The sequence below is a fragment of the Haemorhous mexicanus genome, chromosome 14 (genome assembly GCF_027477595.1).
Source record: "Haemorhous mexicanus isolate bHaeMex1 chromosome 14, bHaeMex1.pri, whole genome shotgun sequence".
Classification (NCBI taxonomy): domain Eukaryota; kingdom Metazoa; phylum Chordata; class Aves; order Passeriformes; family Fringillidae; genus Haemorhous; species Haemorhous mexicanus.
The window spans coordinates 20,028,498-20,047,393 of record NC_082354.1 but is presented as its reverse complement, the minus strand read 5'-3'; the positions used below and the strand labels follow the sequence as shown (position 1 = coordinate 20,047,393).

The 18,896-nt window shown below is 58.4% G+C and overlaps 1 protein-coding gene across 1 annotated transcript; it reads right to left on the bottom strand.

The window, feature by feature from the left end:
* Positions 1 to 6,546: 6,546 nt before the first annotated feature.
* On the bottom strand, positions 6,547 to 10,291 carry ARL13A (ADP ribosylation factor like GTPase 13A). Its single transcript, XM_059859698.1, has 8 exons — positions 10,075 to 10,291; positions 9,590 to 9,839; positions 9,179 to 9,284; positions 8,976 to 9,101; positions 8,758 to 8,937; positions 8,486 to 8,672; positions 8,062 to 8,163; positions 6,547 to 7,744 (listed from the first exon to the last, which is right to left on the bottom strand). The coding sequence occupies exons 1-8, from the start codon at positions 10,124 to 10,126 to the stop codon at positions 7,668 to 7,670; spliced, it is 1,080 nt and encodes a 359-aa protein (XP_059715681.1). The 5' UTR covers positions 10,127 to 10,291; the 3' UTR covers positions 6,547 to 7,667.
* Between the last annotated feature and the right edge of the window lie 8,605 nt (positions 10,292 to 18,896).

The window sequence follows — 18,896 nt, the reverse complement described above, 5'->3', positions numbered from 1 at the left end:
CCCTTTCAGTTATTCCTTGCGTGACCTGCCCAAAACATCATTCCCCCTGGCCCTACAACCACGTGCCCCATTAAAAGTCCCTGTCCGGCAATCCTGCATCCACTCTAAGCACTGGAAGGGACTCCAGTCTCCTCAGAGCCGTCTCTTCCACAATCTAACACCCCCAGCTCTCAGCCTGTCACCACAGCAGAGATGCTCCAGCCCTTAGAGCATCTTCTTGGCCTCCTCTGAACTCTCTCCAACAGGTGCCCATGGCCCTGCAGGCAGGGATCTCGAGCAGAATAAGGGACAGAGCCCCTCTGTCACCTGCTGGCTCAGCCCAGGGCAGGGTTGGCTTTCTGGGCTGCGGGCACAGCCCTGGCAGTGCCCCTCTGCTGCAGAGGCCCAGGCACGGTCACCGTGCTCAAGCAGCCAACACAAACACACCTGGGGGCAGCTTCCCAAGTCAGGACTGACCACAGCAGCTGTTTGGAGTCTCTGGGTACTTTTCCCCACCAGAAGCTCTCCTGCCATGTGGCTCAGCCAGGCCAGCCTATTCCCAGGGCAGCTTTGCAGCCTCTTGGCCCAGAGCTGCCCAGCACTCCCTGGTGCCTCCAGCCTTCCCACAGCACTCAGGCTGAACACAAATACCCTTCCCCAGGCTGGGACAGTGCAAGGGGGGAAGCAAAACTCACCTGAAATGCTTCCTCCAGGAACCTTCTCCCTAGTCGAGCAGGCACAGAGCATGAGAATATTAATGTAAACCACCAAAACTGGAAAAGACGGCATGTGACCTAACAAAACCTACATGTTTTTGTTATTGTTTTCAACACCAAATTGAAAAAGACGAGATGTAACCTAACAAAACCTACATGTTTTTGTTATGTTTTCAACATCATTATTGCCTAGCATTAAAACAGCCTCTTCTGGAGCAATATCCTCTGCATCAGGGCAGGGAGTTTTCCTGGGCTGTCCCTTGCTGGCAGCTCTGAGCACCTCCAGGGGTGGGCAGGTTCCTCGACCCCAGTGCCCAGGTGCCACTGCCATTCCAGCAGTTTGCATTGCTCCCATTTTAAAGTCAGCTTCTTCCTGGAAAGCGAGCAAAACTCACCTTGTGGCACCACAACTCGGCCTAGAGAGCAGCTGGCAGCTTCCAAAGGCCTGGAAAACACAGATTTTTCACTTTGCATTTTTAAAGTGAAAATAGCATCATATTGATTTTACTAAGGCTAAACCCAGTCACATTTGCTCTGCATAAGCACCCACTGTCTGGCAGTTTCACACAGTGTGATACAGCTAAGCCTGCCCAGCACCAAAATAGAAGTCAGGTGTTGGGCAGGCAGGAGCTATGGGGTTTTTAACCCCACTTCTCCCAAGGCAGCAAGCAGAGGGATCAGGGAAGGCTCCACATCCCTGCAGAGCAGGGCAGCATTCCCGAGGCACAGCCAGCACTCACCTGCATCCCAAGGGCAGCCCTCCCACTGCTCCCTGTGCAGCTGGGCTGTTACTCACCTTTCCACACAAAGGCCTCACCACAACAGAGGAAACCAGAAAACAATGCCAGGCACTTTAAAATAATGAATGGCAATTGTTAAACATCTTTATATAATGCCTAACCAGTTTGGCTGTACAGTTCCCTCCCCCACAAAGCAACAGAGCACTGCAGTCAGACCAACACTACCCTGCAGCTTTTGCCTTGCTCTTTGGGTACTTTCCTGATGTTTTTCTAGCCTGTTTGTGTTGGCTAGAAGAGGGAGCTGTTGTTCTCAGACACTTTCCCTGTGGCAGGGCTCTGTGGAAGGTGCTCAGCACACCAGCCAGAGCCTAGCCTTTGGGCTTTGACCCCTGCATGTTTCCAAAGGCCAAGGCAATCCAGCCTACCTGGGCCACAGAAAAACAGCTCTATTCTCTTCTCAATATATTGCTACAGGTACAGATGCTCCTCACCTTTCACCTGAATTAATTGATCAGGAGAGTTGGTCTCACCAGCAGAAGAATCCCTGCAGCTGCACTTGTCCTTACAGCTCCTGTGCCATACAAATTGCAGCCCCTACCCAGTTTAGTTTGAAATGACAATGTCTTAATTTAAGTTTGCTGGGATTAGAAGCAAAATGCAGGACTTGGACTGTGCTACAGAATTAAAGATTAGATAATTAGCTTTAATGCACTGCCACCAGGAACAGAAACCCTCTTCCAGGGAGCTCCCAGAGGAAAAGTGCACAGCTGGGAAGAGCCCCAGGTGAGTGTCTGGTCTCCCAAACTCAGCCAGAGCAGAGCCACAGTGTCGTGCTGTGAACCAGATTGTTTAGATCCATCCACCTCCCTCCTTGACCCCGAAGAGCCAAGGCAGGGTTTCGCTGGAGGACTCCGGGCAGCTGGCCCCGCTGCGGCTGACACAGGGGCTGCGGGGCAGCAAAACCCCATCTCAGCGAAACGAGCCCCGCAGAGAGGAAGCAAACAGCCCTGACTGGGCTTTTTCACAGCCTGGAGCCGCCTGCACGGTTCCAGTGCTGATTTGGTGGCAATTCTATCGGCTCACGGGTCTTTAGGGGGAGATGGGTGTCAATGCGCCTTTTACAGCCGCGCACGGGCGGAGCTGTGCCCGAAGCGCTCCTGCACGGACTCCTGCCAGCCCAGGCATGCTCTGCCCGTGGAAGGGACCACGAGGGGCAGCTCCCTGGCCGAGGGAGAATTCTGCACCATACGGCTTGGTCGGAGTCCATCGCCACTTCAGTTAGCACACAAAATCAGCACAAAAACCCGGCTGAGCGCGGGACAGACTGCAACCAGGGCACGGACGGAGCCACCCGAGGGAGACCCTCACAGCGTGGGTAAAGCCATTAAATCCTCCCACAACATCGTTCTCCTGGCCTTGTTTCGGCTGTTGTCGGCGATGGGGGTTTCGGAGTTCAGTCCCTGGCAGGGACCACAGCAGGAGAGGCCGGGCTCCCCTCCGCCCTCCGGACACGCTCTAACACCGTTTTTGTTTTTTTTTCTCTTTAAACATTTATTTTTGCAGCGTTCTTTGCTTCTTCTGCCATCGTGCGGCCATTGGAGGATAAAGCACTGTCTGTAAAACAATCGGCTTTCCACGTCTTCCAAATATCGTATGGATTTTTATAATATCCGATGTCGTATGAAGTCAGTGGAGATGCATTACTTCTCACCAAGTCCTTCCCACCGCCAGACGGGTGCTGCAGGTTTGTCTTTAGAGTCGCTACAGCTTGAAGCAGGTCTCGTTAACCCAAGCGTGTGGTTTGGCAGTTAATTTATTGCCAGGGCATGACCTGCCCATTGACTCGCTGCTGCTCACATCGGGCGGGAGCATCCGGGAGAAGGTGCTCGCTGCTGAGTGCCACCCACTTCTGAGGCCACCCTGTCCCCCTGACAGCCACAGCAGGGCCGTCTCCAGCTGGGGAAGGGAGTTGATGCTCAGGGCTGCTCAGTCCCAGCCCTCTGGAGAGAGGCAGGGCTCTGTTGAGAGCCTCAGGTACATCACAGCCTGCCGGGATCACCGGGGCAATGCCAAAGAGAAGCTGACCCCATTTTCCTTCACTTCTCCTGAACGGGACAAATCCTTCACTGATTTGGTGAAGCAGGTTTTATAAGAAATGAGAGCATTTTTGCCAGCAGATTCCAGCAGACAATTCTTGTCTGTGCACACCTGAGGCTCCCAACTACCCTGGCAGCACGGGGTGACCAGCAGGCACAGGACCAGGAGCTCACTGTCTGGAAGCAGCCAAAGCCACCCAAACTCTGCATCTTCTGAGTCCTACGATGGCCTGTAGCTGCTGCCACCTCTGGCAGTGCTCACTGCCCCTCAGCAGGGCAGGGTGCCCATTCCATGCTCCCCTCCTGCCCCTCTGCCTGGGAAAACCAGCGAGGCTGAGTGTGCCTGGGTGCTCCAGGAGGGATTGCATCACTCTGGCAAACACCCGCGAGGGAGGGAGGCCAGGAGCTGTCTGCAGAGGGTGTGCATGCAGCCCTGCCTCCAGAGCTGCCCTGCAGCCCAGCCCATCCCTGCAGCACCAGCTCCCCAGTCCTGCCTCACAGCTGTGCCCACACATCAGCTTCAGGTTCAGGACTGCCCCTGTGATGTCCTAACCTGCAGCAGGGACTTCTCCTGGGCCTTCCCCTGCAAACACTCCAGATCTCATTTTTAGTGTAACACAGCAGAGGTTCTACAGCAGGTAACAAAACACCCAAAGTAAACTCTGTGCATGGCTGCTCATTATTCAACATACTGAGAGCTGCCTGTCATCACATATATTGCAATACCTTGAATGATCTCTTGAAAATCACCTGGACCCTGGTGTGCTCATCTGAAAAAAGCTGAGCCACTTCCCAACAGTCACTTTTTCACTGGGAAACTTCCACAAGGGCATGCTGGCACCCAGCCCACCCAAGTTAGTCAGAGGGTAGAACCTGCAAGCAGGAGAAAGTGTACATAGCAACCAGTTTCTCAAGTACAAGAAAACCACCCACCCCAGGCTTTTATCAACCCTAACACCCATTCCAAGGCTTAAAATCCACTTACCTTCTTTACACATGTTTATTTAGGTCTGTACATACCACAAGTAGCTTTCAGACACCCGTGCAACACAGGTCAGAGCCCACACCTCAGCAGTGCCTCCCACAGCAAAGCCAAGGAGCTGCTCACCTTTTCCCCAGAGCCACTGCTCTGCTGGGCTAAGAGATTTATTGGGATTCATTTTCATACCTTTTTCACAAAGCAGGGAGGGCAGAGCTCCATGTGAAAGCCCCTCACCAGCCCAAACCCCAAGCTCTGTGCCCAGGAATCCCCTCCCCTTCCCCTGGCTGTTTATATGCCCCAGGAGGGGTGATGGGATTCACAGATTTACAGTGGGGAATGAGAGTCACCTGCAGGCACCCCTCAGGGTGTGATCCATCCCATTTGCCTTTCCAAACACCCATTAACCTGGATCACTTGAAATTAACTCCCTTTACTGCCCTAAATCAGTGTTCAATTCCAGTGTCTGAGATGCTCTCAGAAACCACTCACTGGCTCCTTCTTCTGTGAATTTGGGTTAGTGAACAAAGAACTGCCATGTTTTTCACACATCACAAATCTCTGTCTCTTATTTCAGTTATTTTCCTTTGTCAGGCCTGGTTGCTGATGGGTTTGCCACCCCACACTCCCTGATGTGTGGAGCAGACTCACCTTCCCTGTCCTGCCCCTCGGAGCACAGGGCATCCTCACTGCAGCTGCCAGGAGGGCTGATTCCCAAAGGGTGTCTCCATCAGAATCCTGGAACTGGTTATGAAATCCACAGTGGTTCCCACTCCCCTGGACACTCCAATGCATATGGGGGAAATGGGAAAACCCACAGAGTTTAGTTTTTATTGAGAAAAAGCAGCAGTGGATGTAGAGCAGCAGAGGTGCCAGTACTCTCAACAAGAGCTTGCAGTGGGGAACCTCTTGCCCTGCCCATGTGTGTGGGGCAAACCAGGGGCTCTCAGAAGAGGTTTCAGAGTCAACATCACCCCCATCCTCTTCTGGGGGGCTATAACATGAAGTGTAGTTGCTGGCTAAGCCCAGCCAGCGTGCAGAAGGTGAAATGTAATGACATTGGAGAAAGCACAGCAGGGCCATGGGGGAAACTAGAGGGGCTGAGAGCCTCAGCACATGGACCCATCTTCCAGGCCCTGCTGCAGGCCCTGTGCTGCCTGGAAGGACTGGGGGTGTCCTGTACACAGGAGGACTTGGCAGGGTTTTGGGCACTGACCAAGCAGTGCTCTTCACAAAAGAGCAGCAGGCTCACTACTCAGCTTCCAGCTCACAGGTTTGAATCCTGGTAGTGATCACAGCCATCAGGAAACAATCCCATTGTGCAAAGCAGCCTTGGTATGAGGGCGTGGGAGGTGTATTCCCACAGGCACTTGCTGAAACATCTCCTCATCTTCTCCTGGCAGCACACAAACAGCCATCGACTTGGGCAGAGCTCAGCCAGGCTCAGACTCCTCCATCTCTGGCTCTCTCCATCCCTCAGGCTCAGGAGGACCCAGGCTGTGGACAGAGCTGCTGGGGCCCTTGCTGGCACCCGTGGGTCTCTGAGAGAGCAGCACCAAGAGCTGCAGAAGTGCAGCACTCACACACCACCTTACAGCAATGCAGCCCCAGCCCAGGCTGAGGCACCACGACAGTGCCGTGGCACCAGGCACAATATTTTGCCTACCCTGGCGCTCCTGAGTCAGCTTCTCTGGAAACTGGGAAAGAAGGGTGTGCTAGATAATATCCAAGTGCTGAAATGCAAAGCAGGGCTGTGTCGCCCAGCTGGCTCCCTGTAGAAAGTGCTGTTGATGCTTTGCACAAGAGATAGAAAATGTGTCTGTCCAGAGCAGCTGCTGAGGCACTGCTTCCTGCTTCCAGCACGTTTGGAGCTCCAGCATTTTCCAACAAACCCGAAATTCATGGGAGTACCACTCACCACCGTCTCGTTTTTGGTCCCCACTTTGTCCTGTACCCACAGCACCCACACCCCAGGGAACTCCAGCAGGCTGAGACAGGGGTTCCTGAAAGTTCTGTATTTACAGGGCAGTATTCACTTCTGCTGCTGTTATTTACAGTTTATTTACAAATAACCCCTGTAGTCACCAACAGTTGAATACAGCAGAGTCAGACAGAGCTTTATGGCAGGCTGGCAAGGCAGAGCAGCCAGTTTCTCTTCCTTTCCCTTTCCAGCCCTGCCAAGGGAAAGGCTTCCCTGATTTGCCTTCCCCTGGACGGCAGAGGCAGCGCCTGTTAATGAGTAACGCGGGAGCAGAGGTGACTAACGCACACCTCAGCTTCTAACGCTGCTTGCTGCAGGTGTCACGAGAAAAACAGCAGCCCCGGACTGCAGGTGGAGCGTTCCCAGGGCTGAGGGCAGCTCCCGCGGCCGTGCACCCCGGCAGACACGCTGTGTCACAGGCTGGGCTCGGACGGGGGTGCTGCTCTCGTCCCGTGTCACGGCAGGGACCACCTGGGGCAGCAGAGGGCCAGGCTGCCAGCGACAGTGTCAGTCCCTCCTGGAAGGGTGGCAGGGTCAGCAGGACCGCTCCTGGTTCAGCCGCCAGCTGCCTTTGCACTTCAGTGCTCACTGACGGGCTGCAGGGTGCACAAACACGGGCACCACCCTCCTGCAGGGTGGGAAGCGGGTCCTGACAGCCCTGCCAGATGTGGAGCTCCTCTGCAGAGCGCCCGGGGCTGCTCTCCTCCTTCACCTGCAGGGAACGAGACGGTTCCAGGCAGCAGGCAGGGAGTGCCGGGCCAGGTCAGCCCTGAGCTGCGAAGACAGCTTTCCCCGGGCACAGGTCCCTTCAAGAGACCAGCTTTCCCCCTGGTGTTGCTCGGATCTTCCTCTCCTGCACAGACTAATCCGGGCTTAGACGGAGTCTTCCAGGGAATACGAGCAGGGGGCGGCAGGGGGCCGGCTGTTCCCTTTTCACACGGCTTTGCAGCCCGGCTGCCAGAGGCATCTTACAAAGGGACTTTTGGCTCGCCCCTCTGGATCCCTGGTTTTCAAGCCACGCAGGGGACAAAGATGCAGTTCATGCCCCAGGACCCATTTCCCAGCTCTGCCAGCCCTGGCCGAGCACCCGGCAGCTCTGCAGCAGTGTGGGGCCCACTGCCCCTGCAGCCTGGCTCCTCCGGGACCACAGCCCGTGCTCGGTGCCTCCCTCCCTGCTCAGGGGGCGATGGCCGATGGCTGCTTCCTCTGCTCCTGCCTCATCTTCAGAGCCAGCATCGCCCGGCGGTACAAATCTGGGAACAAGGGGGCAGTCAGGCCCTGGCCTGGGGCCGGCCCCACGGCCCAGCTGCAGCCTGTGCTGAGCGAGGGCTGCAAGGCCAGCCCAGCCTCCAGCACAGCCCCTCGGGGGACCTCCCTGCATCCCGCCCCACAGCAGAGGCAGCAGCATCTGCCCCCGCAGCAGCCCCCCAGCCCTGCAGCAGCACTTGTCTGTGCCCGTGTCCCCACACCAAGCCCCCCGTGGCCAAGTGTCCCTGCACAGCTCACAGCCCGCTGCCAGCAGGCCAGACCCCTGATGCTTTCAGCAAAATCTGTCCTGGGAAATACCAACCAAAGGTGCTTGAGACCTCCTCATGCTGCTGCTCCAGAGAAGGGTCCCGTGACTTGATTTTATTCTTGATTTTCTTCTTTTTCTTCTTTTTCATACCCTGTACTGAATAGAGAAATACAAAATTTCAGGCACCACACACCTGAGCAAGGGTGCCTTTGTCACCAAGCCAGCTGACAGGAGTGCTGGTGGCAGGTGTGCTGTCCTCCAGGGCACCATCCCCTGTGGAGATGCTCAGGTGTCTCTCCTCTTCCCCTCTGGATTCCTGTGACCTGGCTCTGCACTCAGCTGATCTGCAAGCAAAGCTGATGGAGGTGGCAGCCACCAGTGGTCCAATATTGGGCCACTTTTCCAGGCCTGGCCACCTCCCTGTGGGGTGGCTCTGGGGGTCCTGCAGAGCTGGCAGCCACCCACAGACCCCTCTCACCTGGGAGGGGGGTGGCCATCCCGATGGCTGTGGGCTCCTCCTGCCCGACCCTGTTGGGGAGCAGCAGCCCCCCGGCAGCCCCTACTCCCGGCCCCTCCGGCTCTTCAGCTGGGCTTGGCTGCCCCAAGCCCTTCTTCTTCACCTTCACCTTCCTCTTCCTCCTCCTGGGGCCCTTAGCGCTCTCCTCCTGGGCAGGGAAAGGGGATGAGGAGCGGGTGGCAGAGCCCCTCTTGCACCCCGTCCATCCCGGATCCCACTCCCTCGCTCCTCACCAGGGGCAGGAGGCGGCAGACGGGGCGCACCGCCCGGGGCTCCCCGTTCTTCCCCGCGCCCTCCCGAGCATCCTCCCCGGGGCGCAGCCGGTCCCTGCTGGAGGGAGCACAGCGGGGTGAGGACGAGCGCTGCGGGGAGAGCAAGGGGCCGGGGACAGGCTGACGGAGCCCCGCACCCACCTGCGGGCGGCCGGGCGGCCGCGGGCGGCCCGCGGGGCTGGCGGCACCGGGGCGGCGTCCGGAGGGGCGGGGGAGGCGGCGGCGGCGCGGAGGAGCCAGCGCAGCCCCTGCAGGGTGGTGCGGGCCGGGCCGGCGGGGGGGACCCGCTTGGCGACACAGGGCTCCTGCGGGAGGGCGGGCGGGGATCAGCGCCGGGAGCGCCGGGCGGGGGCAGCGGGAGCGGAGCCGGCCGCGCACTCACGATGCGGCACGGAGAGCGGTTCTCGTTGACCAGGCGCTCCAGGCACAGCCGCTCGATCAGCTCGCAGGGCAGCAGCGCGGCCGGCGTGTCCTGCTTGTTGGCCAGCCTGGGGCACGGGAGGAGCGGCCGTCACCGCCGCCTCGCACCCGAGCCTCGCCAGGGAGGCTGTGTGCTTTATCCCGGGCTGGCTGCGCTTACGTGAAGCATTGCACCAGCCTCACCTGGCACCGGAGCCCCCTCCTCACCTCCTCCCCACGGATGCTCCCATCTCCCAAGCACTGCTGGGTTCCTCATGTCCCCGCGCCCCCCGACAGCTCCCGGGACGCCGCAGCCCGCAGCAGCCCACAGACCCTGCCGCAGGGTCCCGCTCCGCCCCTCACCCCCAGCTCACAGCTTGCCTCCCAATCTTACAGCAAGAGCGGCTTCCCGGAGACATCAGGGTGGCTCAGGACGCGGCTCAGGACCTTGCGGGCCTCCTCCACCCGTGCCAGGTCCCCGGAGTCCAGCACGAAGAGGAGCCCGTGTGCCTCGCTGTAGTGGCTGCGCCAGGCGCTGCGGGAGCGCTGTGCCCCGGGCAGCTCCAGCAGCGTCACCTCGAACCTGTCCACCCGCAGGCGGCTCTGGCCGGGCTGCGCCCCGGGCAGCACCTCCCCGGCCAGCGCTGGGATGGGGAGAGCGCACAGAGCTGGCTCGGGGGCCCAGGAGCGTCCCTGTGCCGTGTGCCCCTCTGCCCCGGCCACATCCCCGCTCCCACCCCAGGGCTGCCCGGGACACGGCCGTGCCCTGCACACCTCCCCGGAACAGCCCTGAAGTTCAGGAGCCTCGGTCCTTTGGTTTCAGAGGACCACGAAGCTGCTGCCCCCGTCTGGGGTGGCTCGGGGCTGTGCCCTCCTCACCTCTCTCTATGTCCGCGATGACGGAGGTTTTCCCTGCATTGTCCAGCCCCATGACAAGGAGGGTCACCTTTCTGGGGAGCAACAACAGCAAGTGAGCGCCCAGAAAAGGCTGTGCTCCCTGGGGGGACCACTGCTGGGCCCCAGGCAGAGGACCCTGCCCATGGCAGCTACATTTCAGCCAGGAGAGGGGCAGGACGGTGACACAGGCTCTGTCTCAGCTGGGGACAAGTGCAGGGACAATCCCTGGTGCAAGGGAGAGGGTGAGGACAGGCACGAGTGCCTGGAGCCACTCCAACACCATGGGACAGACACACTGCAGAGCCTCCAAGGTGCTTCCTATGGCAAGGAGTTATTTTCAAAGCATGCAGGATTAAGCAATTATGTGCACAGGCCAGCATGATCCTTCCTGATAGGCAGTCAATGATTACACCTTCCTTGCAGTAAATTTTGAGTTACACAGGGAGGGAAAAGTTGCAAGGATGATTTTATGAGTTTCTGCCTGGACTCAGGTGTTTTTCCTGTTGCTGAACAGTCCTGTCCACTCTCCAGCAACGTGATCCACCAGAGCCACACAGGCAACACTTTCTCTGTCACTGACAAGCCACTACAGTTATCTGCAATACCATTTTCTTCCCTGAACATATAGAGCAGGTGGCACAGCTCCACCTCCAGAATTACAGCAGGTAAGGTAAGGTGTCCTCTCTGGAGGGAGAGGAGCATAAAGCTCCTGGCAGTGCTGTCCCAGGGAATTAGCCTGGATGTCCTGACACTTGCAAACAAGGCAGGTGTTTCAGTTCATCCTGCCCAGCTTTCCTGGGGAGCTGCTGACTCTGCAGAGCCAGAATCCCCCTGGAACCATCCCTGCATTGCATCCCTGCCCAGCCTGCTTCCCTGCCTGCCAGCTCCTGCCCGCTGCAGGGGCAGCGAGGGCACACGTGTGCCCTGCTCAGCAGTCTGGGGACACTTCAGGCACCTGTCTTTCCCTGTCACCACCCTGGTGACCCTCAAAACACACGGGTAAATATTGTCACCCCTGGGAGCCCCGGGAGTGGGCACAGGGACCTACCTGACGGGCTCCTGTATGGCCTGCAGCCACGACCAGCAGTGGGAGAAGAGGTGGAACATGGTCTGCAGCCCTGCTCAGAGGGGTGGCCTCTCTGCAGCACCTACGAAGGGAGCAGCCCCGCGTGGCCCTGTGCTTCATCCTCCTCTGGGCTCCCTCTTCACGGCAGGGAACATCTCATCCAGGGTGCCCTGTCCCGTGGCACAGCACTGCTGCCTTCTGTCTGGTGGGCACGAGCCAAGCCTGGAGAAAAATCCGTCCTGGGCAATACCCCATGGGCACAGCCCCTGCTCTCACTGCCCTCACATCAGGGGTGCCACTCAGTCTCTCACCTGCTCATCCCCTCTGCTCACATGCCCTTTGCCTAGCAGCTGCTTAAACCTAATCTGGATTTAAATTACTTACTCCTGCAGGCTCTTTAATCCGGGTGGGTCGGGCCAGGCCAGCGGCTGCAGGGACACGGCTCTGGTGGCACTGCCTGCCACGCTGGGTGGCATGGCACTGACTCCCCCTGCCACGCTGGGTGGCATGGCACTGACTCCCCCTGCCACGCTGGGTGGCGTGGCACTGACTCCCCCTGCCACGCTGGGTGGTGTGGCACTGACTCACCCACCCCACTGCAGCCTCGTGTCCCCATCGCTGCTGGAGGTGGCTTGTGGTGGGGACACTGCCTGACAGCCACGTGGGCTGAGCTAGGGGCTCCTCCAAGGAGCAGCATCTCTGCCTTCCCCCGCCTGATCCCTGAGGGGATGTTTGTCTGCAGCCCCTCACAGGGGACGTGTGCACAGCTCTGCTGCTCACCCAGGGTCCCCCCTGAGCCGGGCTGGGGGATATCACTGCTCACTGCTTGTGTTTTGTGCCCTAGCAAGGACACAGAGTGCCCTGTGCTGCCTGAGGTGGAAACAGCAACCAGCCCCAGCAGGAGTCTGGCTGGGAGCAGGGAAGTGCTGGAGACCCTCAGACCACAGGGCAGAGAGTGGAGGGAAAAAAGCTCCAGCTCCTCGATCTTCATCTCTGAAGTTCTTATCTTGCTTCTCAGGTTTCCTGCTTCTTTTCCCAGCCAGAGCTGCCCTCCCTGGCTTGCTGCCACTGATGTGTGTGGAGAAGTCACACAGGGATGTCTGAGCTGCAGGAGCTCTGCGTGGGGGAAGTGGAGTCAAGGGGGACAAAGACATGAGATCCTTCAAAAGCCATGCTCAGGAGCAAACAGGGAGCCTGCTGCCTCACATCAGTGTGTGCTGGAGCACCCAGCACCTGCAGCACCGCCTCGAGCAGCTGAGCACCAGCCACGAGCCAAAGATGCTGAGATACTGCCCTGGCCCCAGGGGTGCCAGCCCACAGCCCCAAGCTCTTCTCCACAGCCCCAAGCCCTTCCCTCCAGCCCCAAGCTCTTCTCCCCAGCCCCACACACTGTTGGGAACTTGGCACCTGTGCTGGGCAAGGGAGGGGCCCCAGCTCCGTGCCGTGGGCAGGCAGCCATGCATGGTTACTGGTTGGTGAAGCTGCTGTTCTGATATCCCAGCCAGATGCCATGTTTGGGGTGACTGGTCACCCCTGTGCTGCTGGTGGCAGGGCAGTGGCAGCAGGTCCCTGTCCCCATCCTGGTGGCCTTTCCTGGTTTCTCTGTGCCTGTGCCAGCAGCCTGCAGGGAGCAGTGGCCGGGGCAGGTTCACACCCAGCATGGGCTGCGATGCTTTTTGCAGAATTAGCTGGAAGAGGGCTGGAATGATTCACCCCAAGTGTCAGCTCCTGCCTCTGTGTTTAGGGGTGGCACTGCCAGGGGACAGCCCAGCAGGGACAGGAATGTGCTGAAAGAGGACCACAGGTGCTATAAATAGGGAAGTGCCATGTGTCAGGCAGCCCTGGAGGCAGCGGGATCTGCTCTCCCTCTGGCACCAACGGATTTCCAGACATCTCTGAACACTTGGGGTGCCACTGCTTTTAAAACAAGTGCCCAAAATCCCTGGTGAGACCGGAGCTGAGGACAGGAAAACCCCCCAGGAGCCTGAGGCAGCTCCAGGTCACGCCTCCCACTGCACGCACACAGGATCAACAGCCAGGAAAACCTCAAAATCCACCCCAAATCTGGTGAAACCCACAGCCGGCTCCAGGGAAGTGGCACGAGGGCCGAGCCCACATCGATGTGAGCTCTGCCGGGGCTGTGCTCCGGGTACGAGCGGGCAGCTGGCCCCGTGCCCACCCAGCCAGCCAGAGTGCAGCCACACACACACCCCTGCCAGGGCCACTGGGCCTCCCCAGGCGGTGCCAGCGGGGACCCGCAGCAGCCATTCTCGTTTCCTTGGTGACTGTTGCCAGGTGAGAAACTCTAAGGCAGAATTTGTTATCTTGGCAGATAAATGAAGATGTTCCTGCCCAGAGCTGTGACCAGCCCGTGCCCCGTGCCGGGCTGGACCCTCTAGTGCTGCCAGCAGCAGCAGGAGCCCCCGGGGAGGGCAGTGCCCGGGGTGCCGGGGCTGGCATCGCTGCCCGGAAGGCAGCACGTGCTCTGGGGCTATTCCTGCCCGCGGGAGAGCCGCAGGAGAGGGAGCGAGGCGGCACCACGGGCAGCACGGAGAGGCGCAGCTGGCGGGCTGCCCTGCCTTGGCTTCACGAGACCCCGTGAGTATACGTGGGGCACACGGGGCACACGGGAACCCCCCTGGCACCCCGGGCAAGCAGCAGAGCTGGGGGGATGGCTGGGGAGATTGGACCTGGGGAATGATGGTTTGCAAGTGAACACAGAGGGCAGAGCAATAGGGGCAGCCTGCAGCCTGGAGAGCCTTGAGCTGAGCTGACACCAAAGCCAAGGTGATGGCAGAGACCAACAAGTCCTGGCAGAATTATTAGCAAGCTGTTCTGCTTTGCCTGGAACCACATCAACTCTGCCCAAAAAGGGACCTGTGGTGGGCAAGGACACACACAGGCTTTGAGGAGAGACTCATCTCTCTGTTCAATGTGTCCTATGACAGCACTCTGAGCTGGCAGGTATGCAAACAGCCACATTGTCCCTTTAAATCCAGCACAGCGCTGGTGGCTGATGGTAACCCCGGATCACAGCAGCTCCCAAATCCCACCAGCTAATTACAGGCACACACCCGCGGCCAGGCTGGGAACACAGGATATTTACAGCCTGTGACACCGAGACCTCTTGCTGAGGATCTGGGGCACTGGGGAGGTTTGCTGGCAGGGCGCTGGGGACAGGGGATGGTTTGCACCCCCTGCCATGCAGACATTGTGGGCAGCATTCCCCGAGCTCTTGTGGATAAGGGAGATGGTTTCTCCAGAGTGTTCTTTGCTCCCCCACGCTGGTACCATCTCCCCGTGGCAGGGGCAGGAGCAGGCAGGAAGCATGGAGGGAGCTGTTTGCTTTTCACCCCGTTCCTGGCAGGGAGCTTCCAGCCAAAGCATACACACATTTCTAGGAGAGGCTTGGGTCTGGGCGCTCTGTTGGCTCTGCTCCCTGCTGCAGGACGAGCTGGCCCCTTGTTCCCTGCCCCATGCTCACTCTGGGAAGCCCCTGCCATGGCCACAAGCCCTACCCAGGCTCCTGCCCTGGATTTGTTGAGAGCATTCTGGTGCTCCTGCTGCCTTCCTGCGTGGGGGAGAGGAGAGTATAAACTGTTCCTCCCGCCTGCCAGGATGCCCAGGGCACACACAGGTGCAGCCTGGCTGGGTTAGCACTGAGCCAGGGCTGTATACTCTTACAGCAGGGACCAGGGGAATCAGTTAATTAAAGGTAATTTTAACCCTTCCTGCCTGGTTTAGTGTTACAGCATCAGCCACTGCCTGTGCTGGGACAGTAGCCAAGGAGGCATGACTCCAAAATGTGCAATTATCACAAAGATCTGTAAATGCACCCAAAGGTAACTCTGCTTTCTTGGTAAAGAATTGAGGTGTGAGGCAGCTGACGTGGCCTGTGCTGTGTCTGCAACATCCTCTGGCAGCACTGAGCCCGTGCCCAGATCCAGTGGGCTCTGCACAGCCTCCAGGGAGCTTTAGAGGGATGAGGTGCTCAGCACAGACACCAGATTCTCTCCCAGCAGGTCAGAGTGAGGCTGCATGAGGAACTGGAGTGCTGAAAGCTGTCGCATGATGAAGCAAATGGAATAAATATTTCCCCAACCAGAAACGATTCCACAGACTGCTGGGGCAGGGAAAAATACAGCTGAGTTACTGTGAAAGCAATAGAAAATCCAAACAGTCTAGGCTGTGGAAACCAGTCATTTGCAAAGCTATTTCCAAACTGAGTCAAAAATTCCCAGCTCACAGATTGCTGGGAAGCTCACAGCCCTGCTGGTAGGGCAGCGTGGCTGCACTGAGGGGACAAAACTGTGTCCCCTTCTCACACAGCTGTCAGGCTGGGGGACACTTTGTGATTGCCACTTCACCCAGCCCACGGGGCCGAGCCACAGGTCCCCACTGTCACTCCCTGGGCACCAGCTGGGTTTGTGGTGCTCCATCCCAGCACAGACTGTGCTCCTGAGCTGCTCTCAGGTCTGAAGGCAGCCTGGCCATTCCCACAGCCCGGCTGCTCCTCCACCTCTGTGTGCAGGGCTATATTTGGGAAGGCAGCAGAGTGCTGGGCATGTTCCAACGAGCACCCTGGGAGTGGTGTCTGCTCTGGGTCCTAGAGAGGAGAGCTGGGGGAGCACGCTGGCAGCTCTCCCCACCTGGGCTCTTTAAGACTCTGGCTCGGAGCTCCCTGTCTTTTCCAAACAATTTTCTCTTCTCCTTTTACAGGAGCTGAGCCGCCAGGCAGGCATGTGTAAAGCAGACAGGGTTATTTTGAGACTGAGAGCCAGTGAGGAAGCTTGCTCCCACCCCACGTACAGCCCAGGCTCCCACACACAAATGCCCTGGCACATCCAAGGGGCTGGGAAAGCTGCACAGCAAACCCTGAGGTTCCCCACAGTGGGCAGCCACCACCACCACCACTGCCCTTTCTGCAAGGGGTGCTCTGTGAACACTGGGATTGAAACAACATTATGGAGGCTGGGATTAAGAAATTAATGAAGATGGGATGCTGTCCAGGGCAGGGCAGGCACTTGTGGAGGCAGGAAAAATGACATTTGCACGTGGTAGTGAGACTCAGGCTGGTGCCTTGGGCATCCCCAATGATCCTTGTGGGTCCCTTCCAGCTCAGGAGATTCTGTGATTCCATTATTCTGTGATTCTGTAATTCTGTGATTCTATGGTTCTGTAATTCTGTGATTCTATGGTTCTGTAATTCTGTGATTCTGTAATTCTGTGATTCTGTAATTCTGTGATTCTTTGATTCCATTATTCTGTGATTCCATGCTACTTCACATCCACCAGCCCAGGGGCTGTTCTGCTTCTGGGAGGTTCCAGAGTGAGGGGCAGTCAGCAGCCACCAGCCCTGCTGGTCCAGAATGCAGCCACTGTAGAGAGGGGACACCTGGGTAGGATGTCCCAGCACGTGGCCTGGCCCTGCTGGCCTGTGCAGCTCTGGCTCAGGCGGTGTCTCTGTGGCAGGGGTGTCCCAGGGTGTCTGTGCAGCTCTGGCTCAGCAGTTTCTGTGGCAGGGGTGTCCAGGGTGTCTGTGCAGCTCTGGCTCAGCAGTTTCTGTGGCAGGGGTGTCCCAGGGTGTCTGTGCAGCTCTGGCTCAGCAGTTTCTGTGGCAGGGGTGTCCAGGGTGTCTGTGCAGCCCCAGCTGTGCTGGCTCACAGGCAGAGGTGTGGGCGTGGGGTTGGCAGGGACAGGGAGTGGCAGTGGGACAGGAGCTCTGGCTGGCAGTGGGACAGGAGCTCTATCTGTGACCCACATCACCTTTATGGTCTGTCTGCTGTTTACAGCACAGAGGACAGGTGGGGTCAGGCTGTAGAGGTGACTCACAGCGGGAACAGCTCCTGCTGCTCCCTGCCTGGGACAGAAAATGGGATAATAACTGGCGTGGAAACGCTGTGAGGCTTTGTCTCTCCATTCCTCTCGGTGGCTGCTGGGGCTTACGGATACAGGACTGGAATTCCTGCTTGTTAAACAGTTGCTCTTAAATATTTCGTCATGAAGCAGGGGAAGCTGAAATTAAAAATATGATGAGTTGAAGCCCAGGCATTGCTCAGCCAAGGGCTTGGTGACCTGCCAGACTCCTGGGGAATGCTTTTAATTTGGATAAGTGGAAGTTGCATAAATGGTACAAACGGCACTCTTGCTGCTCATGCAGAGCCGTGGGTGCAGTTGGCAGTGCCACAGGATGTGTTGTTGCTGGCTGAGCACCCAGCCAGGCACAGCTGCTCCCGTGCACAGCTCCCAGCCTGGCTGGCCACTGTCACCAGTCAGCCTGGACACTGCTGCCTTCACCCTCTGCCCTGCCAGAGGTTTTTTTTGGAGAGGCTGTTTTCCAAAAACAGCCTGAAAATATGTAACTGTCATACCAGAGCTGAGTGGTCACACACAGCTCTCCCATCCCCGCCAGTCAGGCCAGTCCCCATGAGCTCATGGGCTTTGTGGTTTCCCAAAGCAGCTGTTAGCTCGGAAGGAACAGCTCTGAGCAGCTGCAGGGACAGGGATTGCTTCTGTGTGGGAGCTGTTGCTGGGGGAGGTATGGCCTCCAAAGTCTCAGGCAGTTTTATTCTCAGCTCTCTTGCTGATAAGCCCTGGAAATGCTTCCAGCCTGGTGAAATGGGGAAAACTCTGGTGCGTGTGGTTTGGGAGGTTTGGTGCTTTTGGCTGGCATGGGGCAGGTGAGTGGACAGTGTCTCTGTTCCCAGCGTGGGCACCTCCTTGCCAGCTGGCCTAGAGGCTGAGGGCTGAGCACTGAGAGCCTTTTACAAGTTACCTAAAAATTCCTGGTCTGCCTGAACTGGGGAAAACTGAGCAGTGTCAAACACTCTGCCTTGTCCCAGGTGTCCCAGCAGGCAGCGTGTGCCCAGGCTGGCTGAGGGGTCTGGCAGGCAGCGGGTGCTCAGCCAAGACCGTGTGTGTTCATCCCCCTGTGCCCACCCTGCTGCTCCTGGGGAAAGGTGGGCAGGGCTGAGCTGGGGGCAGCGTGAGCCGGGCACAGCAGGGACCACATGGCCACGGAGGTGGGGACAGCCCAGCCAGCCTTGTGTTCCCACCACTGGGCAGGTGAACAAGGGGGGACAGACAGAGGGAGGGGGGCTGAGCGCTGGCAGGTTTGGCTCTGTCAGCCAGTCCACATATCCCAGTCCACATATCCCAGCTGTAGCACAAGGTTACAGCTGGAGGCAGGATATCCATGACAGAGGAGACCCATCTCCCGTGTAACAACGTTCCCAAATCTCGATACACACACCAGGCACCACACCTGAAGGTGACCCTGACACAGCTTGTCTTGCAAGATAGCAGGATGATCCTGCCCTGACAACACCCTCCCTCCCACACGCTGCCCAGCAAGCACAGGGCCATGTGGTGCCATTTCTGGGTCTGGAGCTGGGCTCAGGCCCCATATCTGAGGTGCTGCTGGGTGCAGGCAGCTCTCTGGCAGCTGTCTGGTTCAGGCAAGGCTGGCACCCACACTGGCATCCTTGCTGCCCCACAGAGGGACCCCAGTGTCCCTGGGGCTACCAAACAATTCTGTCCTGGAGGGATCCTCCATGTGCTGCTGCACCTTGGGATGTCGGCAACTTCCAGGAATTGACTGGGTCTGGACTTGACAGGGGGGTCCCGGGCAGGGCTCCGAAGTTTCAAGGGCACACACGAGGGGTAGCACGGGGATTGTCCCGGTGTATCTGGGGCAGGGGGGTCCCGAGGCAGGTGCTGCGGGGGCTCTGGGCTGTGG

Coding starts and splice junctions, on each gene's coding strand:
- ARL13A (XM_059859698.1), bottom strand. CDS start 10,126: ATGGGGCTGGACAATGCAGGGAAAACCTCCGTCATCGCGGACATAGAG. Junction 9,840..10,074: donor CATCGCGGACATAGAGAGAG/GTGAGGAGGGCA, acceptor TCCCCATCCCAG/CGCTGGCCGGGGAGGTGCTG. Junction 8,164..8,485: donor GATGGCCACCCCCCTCCCAG/GTGAGAGGGGTC, acceptor TTCTCTATTCAG/TACAGGGTATGAAAAAGAAG.